Below are 13711 nucleotides of genomic sequence, written 5' to 3'. Positions count from 1 at the left end.
AATAATAATAATAATTAAAAGCATAAAAATATTGATTAGCACAATTTTAAGATAATTACTGAAAACATTTTTCAAAGTCTAGTTTGTCTGTTATCTAACACAGTAATAATGGAAGTGAATGCTGGTAATAGTGGATAAAGCATAACCTTTCCTGTTATATTATTCTTACGGCGGCACCAATCAAAAGGGCTGGTGGGAAATTGTATGTATGACCTCACCATAGGTTGCTGCTTCTGGCCTGTAGCTGTAACAAGCCGCCACACTGCCCTTCCCTGACATAAATAATTCAATCAATAGGTCTATATGTGGGTCTAAACATGGCACGGGTGGAGGAGCAGAGAAAGGAGAGAAAGGAAGGGCGGTGGGTCGGTTACATGAATGACCTCTAAAGCTCTGGAGAAATGTTATAGAATCTTATATCTATATTTTACACTATTGGAAGATGTCTACAAACATAAAACTGTGAGGTTACACGTGTCACAGTGTCACATTCTTTCTTAGTGGGTGAAATGCCTTAAAAGATCTGAATGTGAGCACTACCACAGGTTTAGTTCAAAATGTGTCCTGGCATTATAAAATATAGGGGAAAAGGCACATCACACTTGATAAAACAGTGTCAGATCAGTGTGTGTGTGTGTGGTGGATAGTGGAAGATGGATGGAGCTTTTAGGTAATGGAAAACACTCTGAGCCTCTATGGGTGTGGGAGGACTGGTAAATGATTTCCTAGCAGCAGTGTGTTTCTCATCTTGAGATACTGGAGTGACTCACCACAGCGAAGGAGGGCTGATAACACAGTGCTCATGGTGAGGACAGAGTCAGCCTGGGCTGCAAGGCCACATAAATACTGCTCAAATGAGAAAACTACAAAATAAAGATCTAAGTCGATCAACATGTCTTCTTTTTGGCTGCTAAAATCAATGCAACATTGTTGTTTTTATATTAAATCTGTGAGTGTATTTGCTGATTCGGGCTAAAATTAAGCTTAGTTGTTAAAATATGTAGCTATGAACATGTAAATATGAATGTGCATATTCGAGACGTGTCCTGCCTTTAAAATCAGCTCAAAGTTGCTTAATAATTGGATGTTTCCACTGAGATCACTGCAGAGTGGAGCAACAGGACTTGTACTTTCTAACAGGTTTCCAGAGACACAGCTGGAACTTACCAGTAGAGGTGTTCCTCGACCATTTTGGTGACAGCTCGGGACACGGCTCTCTCCTGCGGCGTGAGGTTCTTGTTGAGGTTGACGCCCAGCTTCTCCTCCAGGAAGTCCACGATGAACTCGGACCCTGAAACCTGCTCGTGGTTGTACTCCATCCAGGGCATCTTACCCTGTGGCGACAGCTTCCCATCGAAGTAGTTCTGCAGAGACAAATAGCTCCAAAGTTATTCTAAACAGATATGGCATTTTATGACTTTATTATTGTGGTGTATTTGTTCGGTCTCTAATCTGTGGGTCTGGATCAATCAAGGGTCACTCCACTGATTTTACACTTTAGACTGATATTTGCTTGTCATGAGGCGTACAACTCGTTCTCTCTGGCTGTGTCACTTTGAAAGATGTGGTTTGCATTATGGCAATTGTAGAATCCATTTTTAGTGAAGCTGAATTAAAACGAGAGACTTAAAATTAGAACAGCTTGGCCTCTGCTGCTCAGATTTGGACCATTCTTTTTTAAACTGTCTCTTTCACATCGCTAGTTACAACCAAGTTAGTTGGAGTGATTACCAGGGTCTCTATTACAGGATAAAAACTCAATTTTGCTTAAAAATGTAATTTCTTTACTCTAGTGAATTATTGTATAATTTAATATTGCATATCTTTTATTCAAATAAAACCTCACATGTGAAAAACTAGCTCTTTAATTGAACTGCAAACATGTGCATCCAATGATGAAAGGTCTATGTAGAAATGGTCTCATCTCAAAAGACAAAAAGTTTGGGAACCATCGATCCACTCAACACCATATACAGTCTTTAAAGAACAAGGCCAGTCTACAAGTGAAGCAAACTCTGCATTAGCCTATTTGTCATTAATAAAAAGCATGATAACTGTCTACATGTTGGAAGAATTTAATAAGCAATAGCAGCCATGCCTAAAGAGGACATTACAGAGCATGCGGTGGAGGCAAAGAGTCCTTCAGAGTCCTCTCCTGTATCAACCCTGAGACAGAATGCTGAGTTTCACCTGGTAGGGCAGATCCACCATACGCAGGTACGTCTCTATTTTGAGGCAGAAGGGTGAGAGGCTGGGCACGCCGTTCTTTGGCCTGGAGAACTGATGGAGGATGATGGCGTCTTTAGAGTCCAACTCCTGCTCCTTCCTGCACAGATTAAAAAAAACAAAAAAACAGTGCTGTTTGATCTAGTCGGCTTAAGTTACAAACCTAAAACACAGCAGTGGTATTGTTTGATTCAAATGGAAAAGTGTGGCTGTTTACTACTCAATTCCAGATCAGCTGGAGGTGTGACATAAGAAACACAACTCAGCTTCTCAACAGGAAGCAGGACTTGCTGTTCAGTTTAAAGCTCTGACAAACCTTCCTGGGAGGAAAAGGTCGCACCTGTAGTTTATTATAGCACGGTGACACAGCGGTGAGCCCCTGCGTCCCTGAGCTCTGCTTTTTTACACACACCCAACCACCCGCCAACATGCACTCTTTTATTTTCAGCAACTGCGGAGGCGTCACGTCATTAACTTTCAAACAACGGCTTTGTGCAGCAGACCTACATTCTGTTGTCCCGGGTGAACTCCATTAATCTGCAGTGCTTGGTGAGTTACAGGTTGCATGTTTGTCTATTTTGTTAAAAGATAGGAAATCTTTTAACAAAATAGATGTACTAATGTTTAGTTTAGGTAAGCAAACCAAAGTATTGTACTAACAATACTGATTTTGGTGTTGTCTTTCGACATAAGTCAAGCTGAGTTTCTAAGTGGAAAACACTGCTGATACTGGACTTCTGTGTCACTGAGTTTCACTAAGAGCTCCTGTTACAACCTAAATTATTAACTAAATGAGTCATCACACATCTCCAGGTTTACGCAAACACATTACTAGACATCCCACCATCCCTCAGCTACAGTCACAGCAGCTGAGAGTCACAGTTACAGTGTGTGGATGTGAGGTCCTGCTGTATTATCACCAGGCCAAAAATGATTGATTTAGATCTATTGTGTATCTAAGAAGATGTTGATCATTTATGCTCTCATTTGACCTGTCCTGCTGAAATGTTGTATGCTACTTAAAGCAGCAAAGTTTTGATCCATAACTTTAAGATTCATATTTCAGATGTTATTTATGCAGCACACAGGAAGTGGTGAAACAAACTGGCATCATTTTGCAGACAGACAGACAGACCCCTTCTGATCTGTTTAGCATCTATTTTATCACTGCTTCTCCAAGTCTGAATAATTTAATAGAACTGTACAGGAGCTGGCTTTATGTACTCTACTGTTTTATCTAATATTATTTGATGGATAATGCAATTATTAATTACAGCTAGCTAAAAATAACACTGTGTAATACCACAGACCTGCAATAAATGTGACTTTCCTGAAGATCTAGTTTTATTAAAACAGTTTTAGAGGGTTTGACAGATTTCTAATATTTAGTCGACCCTCAGAGATACAAACGGGTTGGAAAAATATAAGAAACGCCTCATTGGCACAACACAATCCAAATCAGCAACACCTCAAACTGCAGCTACCTAGATGACCCAAAGGTTGAATCAGAATGTCTCTAAAACAACTCTTTGAGCTGTAACATGATTGGGTCAAATATGATCTGATTCTCTGGTGAACTGTGCAAACAGCCTCAGTTTAAAGATGAAGATCAGAAACCACACTTTGTCTGCTCCTTTAAACGTGATGCTGTGTTTGTTCTAGAAACCCTGTGACCTGTTTAAAACCCAACAACAGTTCTTTTTCTCTGTTTTGCCATATTTTGTCAACTTCATCAAATGTGCAAGCCCAGTTCAATACTTTTACATATCTAGCATGCTGGGCATTAAGATAATAAAAAAAGTCTACTTTGAATTTGCAGTTACTAATATTAGTTTAACACATACAGCAGTGGTGTCAGTAGCAGCAGTAAGACAGGGAACTAAAGCCTGTGTCAACAAAACACATGCTGAAGTACATGTTTGTTTGATTACAGCGGTGTCTGTCTTTCTCATAACGATCTTTAATTTATATCATTGAACGTAAGATAAGTAACAGAACCTGTATGATAAGACAGGCTTTAACACACGACTGTTTTAGTTTTACTCAGGTCTACCTAATAAACAGGAAACTGAGTCTAACTGATACTGGTTTTTGGAGGTGGATGCTGATATTTGGGAGTATTATTGGGCAATATCGATAGACCAACGGACATTCTTTATATACTGTATGAATAAACAGTATATCATGTTGTGGCTCCCCTGTTCAAAGATGCACAGCCCTGCAATAAACCTGCATGTGCACCCTCCAGTTGTGTCTCTGTCCAAAGTCTTGAGGTGCTGAAACTGTTCCAAGTCTTGTGCGTCGCTGTCCACAGTTGTATGGTTCTGAAACTGATCCAGGTTTCTGTGCAGTCTGCACTAAGTGTCCTTTACCACCATCATGTCTGATTGGTCCTGTCCATCCCATCATTCATTTTTATGTTTTGTGTCAACTGAAACGTGCTGCTGGAATCTCTCTGCAGAGCCACACACACACACACAGACACACACACACACAGACACACACACACACACACACACACACACACACACACACACACACACATCACATGGCATGAACAGATGATGCCGGCAGGCTGCGGGGTCCAGCCTCAGTACCCTGCACGTGATTCGGCAGCAGCGCTTCTGCACGAAACGCGTTACACAGCTTACCACCAGAAGGCGGGGGAGTGAAAGTAGACACTACCAGGCCACTGTGACAGGATGTACTTACTCCCTGGCACCGGCCTGGCCCAAAATAATCCCCCTATTGACAGACACGCATTCTCTGCCCCGCACACAGCCCTGAGTTAATCACGATTACGTCGCAGAGGATGATCACATTCATCCGAGTCTATTACAGGATACAGCTGTAAATATAGGAGACTGTGTGTGTGTGTGTGTGTGTGTGTGTGTGTGTGTGTGTGTCATTAAAGGTCGCTCGGACTCCGCAGCGCCCGAGGAGCGCTTCGTTTAGACACGCTCAGGTGCCGACGGTGCTGGAACGGGGAGCTGGCACACGAGCGGACGCGTGACTCAGTTTTTATTTATTTCATTTTCCCCCTCTGTGTGTGTGTGTGTGTGTGTGTGTGTGTGTGTGTGTGTGTGTGTGTGTGTGTGTTTCCATCTAGTGTCGTGTCCTTGGGAGGAGGAAAACAAGGACTGAAACCTCAGCAACCACCGCGAGATCTGCACAGAAATCACATCCTATGAAGAGACTCCCATCATCCATTCATTGTTTTTTAACAGCCCCGATCCAATGACACCCGTCAGTCACTGTCAGCAATAAGAGCCTCAGCCCTGATGGCTCCACACATGCATGAATGAATGAAGTGATGAGAAGCAGATCAGGTTCCTACCTGATGGCGAGCAGCTCATGCAGTAGGTAGGCTGCAGCAGCCAGCAGGGCCCCCCCGGTGATGTACAGGGTCTTCTTCCACCAGGAGTCCGATCCCAGAGCCGACATGATGCCTCCGTAGTCCTGTAAAGGGAACGCGATGATATAGCCATACAAGGACTGCTGCTGCTCGGTGCCGCACAGCCCGAGGGGCAGGCTGTGGTTCCGCCCGAGTTCAACCACACACGGCCGGGAAGAGGCGAAGCCAGCAGCCCAGTACATCCTCCCCTACCTCGGTTAAAGCCACCCCGCGTCCTCCCTGCTGTAGTCCCCGTTAGGCTTCATCTAAACGCCCGGCGGGTTGTCTACGGCATGACGGCGAGGTGGCTAATATCTGTCCAGAAAATGTCGAGGAGTAAACATCTCCAACTCCCTCCTCCTCCCCTGGACGATGCTCAGCGGCGCACGGCTCGCACTCCTCTGCAGGTTTTTAGGGAACATTTAGTCAAGATGCTGAGGAGAACAGCAGCTGGACTTCCGGGCACAGGTTAACAAAATAAATGTCACAGCTGAGTTTGTGTTTAAATGTTGTTTTGATGACATTTCACACGGATCTAATGATATTTTATATAAGTAAAATCAGCTGAAGTAGTGACTCTGAAGCCGAGGCTGAGTGGTCCTTCACACATATACAGCTGGCTGAGCATCTTACATTTACAGTAAGTACAGTAGGCTGACTCTTTTATCCAAAGTGACTTACAAAAGGGGGGAAAAAAACAAGATACTTAATCTTTTTCATGTAATTAGAACAGCGACTAATTAATATTTTCAATGATCAATTAATCACACACTTATTGTGTGCGTGACTTCATGAATTTGTTATATATATTTCTTATTTCTGAGTAATTTCTTATCCACTCTGTGTATACAAGCTGCTGTGACAAGTGAATTTCCTCATCATGGGATCATTAAAGTCTATCTTATCTTATTTTATCTTATGGTGCAAACATCATAATGTCTCAGAGTTATAAGTGCCGCATTTAAATGATTAGTGTTGTCCGACCAGAGATCTAAAACAGAAAGATCAAATGAATGAAAGAAAAGCAGCAGATCACCACATTTAAGAGGCTGGAAGTGATTGGCAGTTTTGCCTGGAAAATGTCTCGATTGATTATCAGACGTTGTTGATGATGAATTTTCTGTTGATCAACTCAGTGACTCAGCTCTAAATTTTAAAATATTCCCTCTAGTTGTTGTCTGTGCTCGAGGCTCAGTACCAGTGTCCAAGCTAATGCCCGAGAAATGCAGTTTATTTATTCTAACAGGTTCCAAGAAACGTGTTCATGTTCAAGTTATATTATTATGCTTTTTCCAAATAGCTGTCATGTTTTTGGTCATGCATGCTAACTTATTATATTGTTTTATATTTCTCTAGACCTTTGATCAAATATTCTCAGACTTTATGAACATTATATTTCAGCATTAAAGATCATTCTCAGATGTGAAGGTTTGACAGAAATGGAAGACGGCTCGTCTGTACCTGATGTTTTTATATATATTTTATAAGGTTACATAACACCCAGCCAGCATGCAAAAATAATAGTGTAATATCTTAACACTTTTATTTTCAAAGGGAGCTCGGGTGGACATCCGGTGCTGATGACTCAAACAGTGGCAGCTTGACGCAGCGGGCCTATTGTCTGCTCCAGTGGAGGAGTCACCCCGCCCTGACGAGCCTCCCGCATCCCGGTGAAAGCAGTGGCTCACCGGGAGGAACACACCGCCTATTGGCCAACACCAGCACATGACGACATGAAGTCTGTATGATGCTCTCATAAGAAAATAAACTTTATGTGTGTGTGTGTTGCCATATGCTGCTTCACCTGCAGGATATCTGCTGCACGTTGCAGCGTTTATTTATTTACCTTTGTTACTAAAAATAACTATATGTACAACAAAAACTATGCAGAAAATCAAACTTCTAATCTGTTTCTATCCATGTGCCACTGTTCGTTCAAAGCAGGTCACAGATCAGCTGGTATAGGTCTAAACTGAGTTCATAATCTATGAACAGATAATAAAGACGGATAATAAAGTGTACTCACTCTGGAAAAACTTCGGAAGTGCAGGAAGACGTTCATCCTGACTGGGGAATCCACTGTGTGTGTTTGGAGTGTGTGTGTCGCGCATGCCGAAAGCAGGACGTGTGAACTTGGTGGAGAGCAGGTCTGGTAGGAGATCCTCCAGTTTACATCACCACCTTGACGCCAGTCAAACCCCGCCTGCTGTCCGATGAGAGCTGGCGTGTTTAAAAGCAGAGCAGGAGGAGGTGTTGATCTAAATTTAACCTCTCACACGGTGATGTGTTTAAAGTCCTCACTGCAGCCATGGCTACTGCAAGTTAGGTGCGCACTCCCGCGGGTTTAGGGAGCGCGCATTAGGAACAGGACTGTTTGTTATTGTAGACAGCTGAACTGAGCTGAACTGTATATGTGGGAGTTCTCAGGGTTATATACAATACATATATGATAATCCTATCATAATCAGTGCCTTACATTTTATTCAGTTAAATAACATCTATATGATAAAGTAACATTCCATGTTTTCCATGACCCCCTGAAACCCCTTCAACCCTTGTTGAGTCTCAGACTCTTGCTCCTGCTTCAGGCATCTTTGTGAGCACTTACAGCCCGGTTATTAGTCTCTTTAAGAACATCATGCAAGCATGACTTCTTCTGTGCCACAGGCTTGATTTGTATTATATAATACTTCCACACGAGTCCCACTATAATCCCAGAGAACGTGACTGTCCAATATGTGTGTGTGCAGCTCAAACCAACAAGAAGTCATATTTATTGTTAGTGTCCGAATCCAAATAAATCAGACTTTTCACTGCTGTTTTCACTCTTCAGCAACTCGTCAAAGGACAGGTTTAATAGACGATACGGCAAATCACAAAATAACATAAATATGAAGCTGATTCAGTTAAATCAATACTGTAAATGATGATTGGAGAGTGATCAGAGGATGTGCAGTTGCTGTGCATGGCTGATCAAACACTGACAGTCTGTAACAACAACACAAACAGCTCTACTCTTGGTGCAGCACATCTCTAATTCTATCTCATCCCTTTCCTTCAGTAACCTCAGGCTGGAGGTGGGAGGGACTCCACTCATCTGCTCTGACTGTTTTCTATTTTCCGACTTGTTCTCCAGTTGTTCGGCTCAGCTGTGTGTGGCTGCAGTGTGCTCCTCTGGGTGTGAGCCGCTCTCCTCAGCCTGGTCCGGCTGGGGGTCGTCTCTCAGTTTGACAGCGTGGAGGGCGTAGTTGATGGCGGTGCTGTCAGTCCAGCACCAGGCTCCTGATAGCGGGTTGTACAGCATTCCTTGGACAGACTGCACTGAGAAACCATCTGATAGGAGATGAACAAGAAAAAATGACATGGATTTAACTGTCCATAAGGAAAGATAATAACCATTAATATATACTCTTTAGGTAAGAGCCCAGTGAAATATTTAACCCACATTTAGAGGGGACAGGCGATGTATCAGCCTCAGACTAAGTATGATGAAATCCCCATCAGATGTACTGATTTTTATTTAATCTGAGCAGTGAGCCAATCAATGACCAGAAATTAATTTTCTTATTAAAAGAGATAAAGCTGTTTGAACAGTTTTATTAATCATAGCATTACCAAAAGGATTTTAGAATGTCCCCAAACTACAAACTTCAGAAACAAAAAAGTTACCACTGGAAACCCAAACACATGACAGCCTTCTCACTATATAATTTAGGGTCTTGCATACATAATGGTGAGCATCTATAAGTATTAGGAATTTGTTTAAATCCAGATTCAATACATTTTAATTTAAGTCTTTGTACACATACCTAATATTGAGTTGAATTAGGTGTGGTTATACTATGGCAGTTTCCCCACAAAACAAATCAATCTGCCTTGAAGGGAGGCAGAGCTGAAAGAAACCGACTTCACTACGTTTATTGTAAGAAATAAACTCATAAAATGAGGAGAGAGGAAATAATCTTACAATCGTACACCTTCTGTAATTGAGTTTCTCTCTCTTACCAAACTAAGATTAGATTAAACTCATCAAAAAAACACATTTCATAAAAAATAAAATAAAAACACAAAAATGTCTTGGGTTGGTCTTTCCACTGTTCAAATAATCGCCAACTCTCGTTTGGTTGATATAAAGCCTCAATTCACAGTGACATGTGAAAATATTCTGGTAAAATGACGGCTCTGAAGAGAGATACGGTACAGAGAAGATACAGAGAGATACAGATACAGTGAACGCTTGAACTGATGTTGAAGTTTTTTGGAGGCTAAAATATATTTTGCTGTTGCTGCCCACAGGAGTAAAATGTTTAGCTTCCATGTCGGTACTCGAGAGCAAAATGTCAGTCAAAACATGATCTGTCACACATCAATAGTCCTGTTGTTGGACTGGGTCGTTTATTTGCACAGATTTTTGTGGATGCTTTATCAGACACTTGACTTTGATATCATATATGCATTTTTACTATTTCAGAGGCTTTAATTATTTACATGCTTAATGTGTGTCTGATAAACAGGCTGATGTTTAAACCTGGTCTTGTAAACAGAGCGAGACAGTTACTGATTGTTGTATTTATATGATTCATCTTAATGCTTTTTGTGCTTATTATTAACTGTTGTGTATTGTTTATGGTGAAAATCACTTCATCATCTTCGTGTGCTTTTGTCCCTACATGAAAATTAAAAAGGACTTACTGGACTCCAGGAGGCGCTCCAGCTCTACTGGGCTGATGAACTTCTCCCAGTCGTGTGTCCCGCTGGGGACGATGCGCAGCAGCTGCTCGGCTACAACAATACCCAGCGCGTATGACAGGTTGGTTTTATTAATGGTAGTGATGAAGAGTGAGCCGCCTGGCTGCACACAGGGAAGAGGAACAGTTTCAGTTATTACTGGTGATGTATGTTCAGAAAAACATTTTTTAATACTTCACAATGACAACACATCCCTGCGGGTACTGCGTACACGAGCGAGGTGCAGCCTGGGTCATCAGGGTTATTTATAGAATGGATTTAGAGCTTTCAGAGCATCAGAGCAGAAAGAGTAAGAGTGCCAAGGCTCCAGGTTCAACCTTAATCGAGATTAAGAAATTTAAGAAGAGGAGAGAGGACAGAGAAAGAGAGAGGAGGAGTGTTCTTTGAAATGAATTCAAACAATAGAAGAATTCATGCTAAGGCATCACTGAATACGTGCCTGAAGCAAGATACATTTTTTTTTAGTAGAAAAGCAGAAGTGAGAGATCTGGGCCAGAGAGAGAGAAGTCCAGTTGTGCCTAAACTAAATGCAGAGACATGAAGTGAAGCTCTTTTAGAGACCTAGACCTAGGAGATCATCTGCTCTCAGTACTGATGTACAGCTTTCACTGGAGCTTGTCAAGCTTCAGTGCAACTCACACATAAAGACACATGTGAACATATTCCCAGAGACACACAACAAAATCACCATATGCACATTAGCATATGCTCAGATGAGCACACAGACACAAACTGTAACTAACAGCTGGAGGAAACACACACACACACACACACACACACACACACACACACACACACACACAATCCCGGGACACACCTTCAGCACAGTGCTGCAGCAGAAGGCGAATGTTTCCAGGTCGGCCAGATGTTCCACCACCTCGGATGCTACAACGGCATCAAACTGGCCGTCCTCCTCCTCCTCCACTGCGGAGAGCTCCTCCAGTGTGCAGGCCCGGTAGCAGACCCGGTCATGAAGGTCCGGGTCATAGGAAGAATGCAGCTGGGCTGTGCCGACGCTTTGTTCTACTGGATCTATACCCAACACATTGGCTCCCAGGCGACCCAGGGGCTTGTGAAGGACAAGAGAAGATAGAGACATGTGAACTACAGTGCCCTCTTCTGGACAAAAGCCAAACACACAGGTCTGTATGGTGAGCTGCCCAGGGGCGGTTCTCTGTCCTGCCACAGCTGATCCCTTCTGATGGGGAGACACAACCACAGCTGCAACCTTACAGACACTTTTTTGGGGGTTTTCTGTCGTGTATGTGTGTCAGTGTCAGAGCCATATAAATACAGGACCTGATTTTGTCTTCTCAAATCACACAACACAGCTGGTATGTCCTCAAATGAAGGCAGAGACAGAAGGCCTGTCCTGGCTGCCCGGCTATCACCACTAACAAACAGATAAACAACTGTAAACGACTGACTGTCCGATCCACCAAACTGAGACCAGTCTGATAACAAGAGAACGAGAATTCGGCTGACGTTTGGATGTTTATTTGGCCACTGGTATTTATGTGAAAGGACTGGCACTGAGAGCAGCACTATACAGAAAGAAAAGACTCGATGTGATGTGAAAGGTAGCAATTGAAGCTACTGAGCGTGTACAGCAGGGAGGATATTTTCATCTGCATGTCCTTGTTTGCACTGATCTGCATCTTTCTCAGCTACACTCACACACTCACCTCTGTGAGCAGGCCTCCTCCACAGCCGACATCCAGTATTCTGAGTCCTGCAAGTGGTTTCCCGGGATGACGCGTGGTGTGCACATTCAGCAGATTATCCCTGAACAGAGGAATGAGTGAATGAGCGGTACTCTTATCTATCGAACACACCCGTCACACACATACTCATTTGAAGTGAAAAGGGGGGGAAGATGTGTGCACTCTTAACCATCCACAGGCTACAGTATGTAATGCCGCTCAGCATAAGGAGAGGTCAGGGGAGGTTAGAGAACACGAGAACTCTGCACAACCTCTGTCACAACCACCCCTCATTTCACCATGAGCTTCAGCATCAGCCAGTTAACAACCACAAATGTCCTCTGGCTACAAATTCATCCCTGTGTTCCCTCCTCCATACCTTCCTTGCTTCCATCACACTCAGTCTGATGACTGTCTGCCTTGGGCACTAAACATGCAGAACGGGCCAAGATCTAGAAATGCATCATCCTTATTAAAGCTCTGCTCGGGTGCAAGAAGGACGTTTGTGCAAACAGTGAAGCAAAGAAGATTAGGCGTTGGCAGGCATCCACCTAACTAGCTCCAAACCGAGAGAGAGACGTGGACAAAAGCTACTTTGCCACAGTGTGAGTGAGACAGTTTTATCTGCACATGGTGAACTGAAAAACAAAAAAAATAAGCAGACTTATTTTCTTATTCTAGATGTAATTTTCTTCTATTTGGACTTAGAGTGTCAACAATTCATTGTCAATTATTTTGATAATGGATTAATTGTTTTTGGTCGCTTTTTAAAGAAAAATATCAAAGCTCAGAATTATTGACTCTTCTTGAATCCTGAACCAGACCAGAGCTGATTCGGTGAAAAAGGCAGTACTGCTGATCCACTCTTCTCTTCTCCCTCTTCTCTTCCTCCGCTTATTATCTTGCCGTCACATTTGCACAGTATTTGCACATATGCACAGACTACGCGCATGAACTTTACTATGTAGCAGGCCGACGTTGACACAAAGTTTAATGGGAAATGCAAAACGGAAAAATTGAATTACATTCCAGTTATCTTCATAGTTTCAGAGTTTCCTCTACATACCACCAGAGGGAGGTCACGTACCACCAGAGGTACACATACCATCGTCTGAGACGTGATTAAATATTTCAGGTTCAGTTTGTGGTGTGGTGAATATAAACACAAACTTTGTGGTCGATACACATCAGAAAAAGTAAACATTGAAGATTAATGAAGATAATATTTTTTCTTTCACAAATGTAGTCTAAAGTCTCACTCTCGACTTAATTACCTATATTTACAGTGAAGCAGCATATTCAATAAGTAAAACTGAGCGTATCATTGTAAGAGTAAGTCAGAGTTTAAAATGAACAGCAGCAACAGCAGCAGTGGTGGTGCTGCATCTCATTTAGACACACCCTGAGGGCAGAGCCATACTAGGAAAATCAGCAGACATACACTGACGCTGGATCTGTCAGACTGTCACCATAAACACACATCATCATCATCATCACCTCCAACAACAACAACAACAACAACAGCAGAGGGGGTAGGGGAGATCAGCAATGGCCCCTTTGCTAGATGTGTAATGTAATGATTATCTCGTGGGGCCCCTACAGCAGATCTTATCAATCAAAACAGCCAGAAAACATTCAC

At 42.6% G+C, this 13711-nt stretch overlaps 2 protein-coding genes across 3 annotated transcripts in view; both read right to left on the bottom strand.

Moving 5' to 3' along the window:
• faxcb (failed axon connections homolog, metaxin like GST domain containing b) overlaps positions 1-7948 on the bottom strand; it is a 15341-nt gene extending 7393 nt beyond the window's left edge. The window contains exons 1-4 of one of the 2 annotated variants that reach the window (XM_027287462.1): positions 7647-7948; positions 5564-5685; positions 2191-2326; positions 1168-1364 (exon numbers count right to left, since the gene is read on the bottom strand). In XM_027287462.1, the coding sequence (XP_027143263.1) occupies positions 1168-1364; positions 2191-2326; positions 5564-5685; positions 7647-7682 (491 nt within the window). In that variant the 5' untranslated portion in view covers positions 7683-7948. Of the gene's footprint in view, positions 1-1167; positions 1365-2190; positions 2327-5563; positions 6066-7646 lie in introns of those variants that run through there. The other variant, XM_010753943.3, reaches the window with a different exon arrangement.
• Positions 7949-8439: 491 nt separating this feature from the next.
• The window catches only part of coq3 (coenzyme Q3 methyltransferase), a 9969-nt gene continuing 4697 nt past the window's right edge, over positions 8440-13711 (bottom strand). Inside the window, exons 3-6 of the mRNA XM_010753942.3 lie at positions 12055-12154; positions 11187-11438; positions 10313-10472; positions 8440-8953 (exon numbers count right to left, since the gene is read on the bottom strand). Of these exons, the coding sequence (XP_010752244.2) occupies positions 8766-8953; positions 10313-10472; positions 11187-11438; positions 12055-12154 (700 nt within the window). The 3' untranslated portion in view covers positions 8440-8765. The remainder of the gene's footprint in view (positions 8954-10312; positions 10473-11186; positions 11439-12054; positions 12155-13711) is intronic.

This window comes from Larimichthys crocea, chromosome XIII (genome assembly GCF_000972845.2).
Source record: "Larimichthys crocea isolate SSNF chromosome XIII, L_crocea_2.0, whole genome shotgun sequence".
Taxonomy (NCBI): Eukaryota; Metazoa; Chordata; class Actinopteri; family Sciaenidae; genus Larimichthys; species Larimichthys crocea.
The sequence above is the reverse complement of the archived record's forward strand: the minus strand, read 5'-3'. Positions and strand labels throughout refer to the sequence as shown.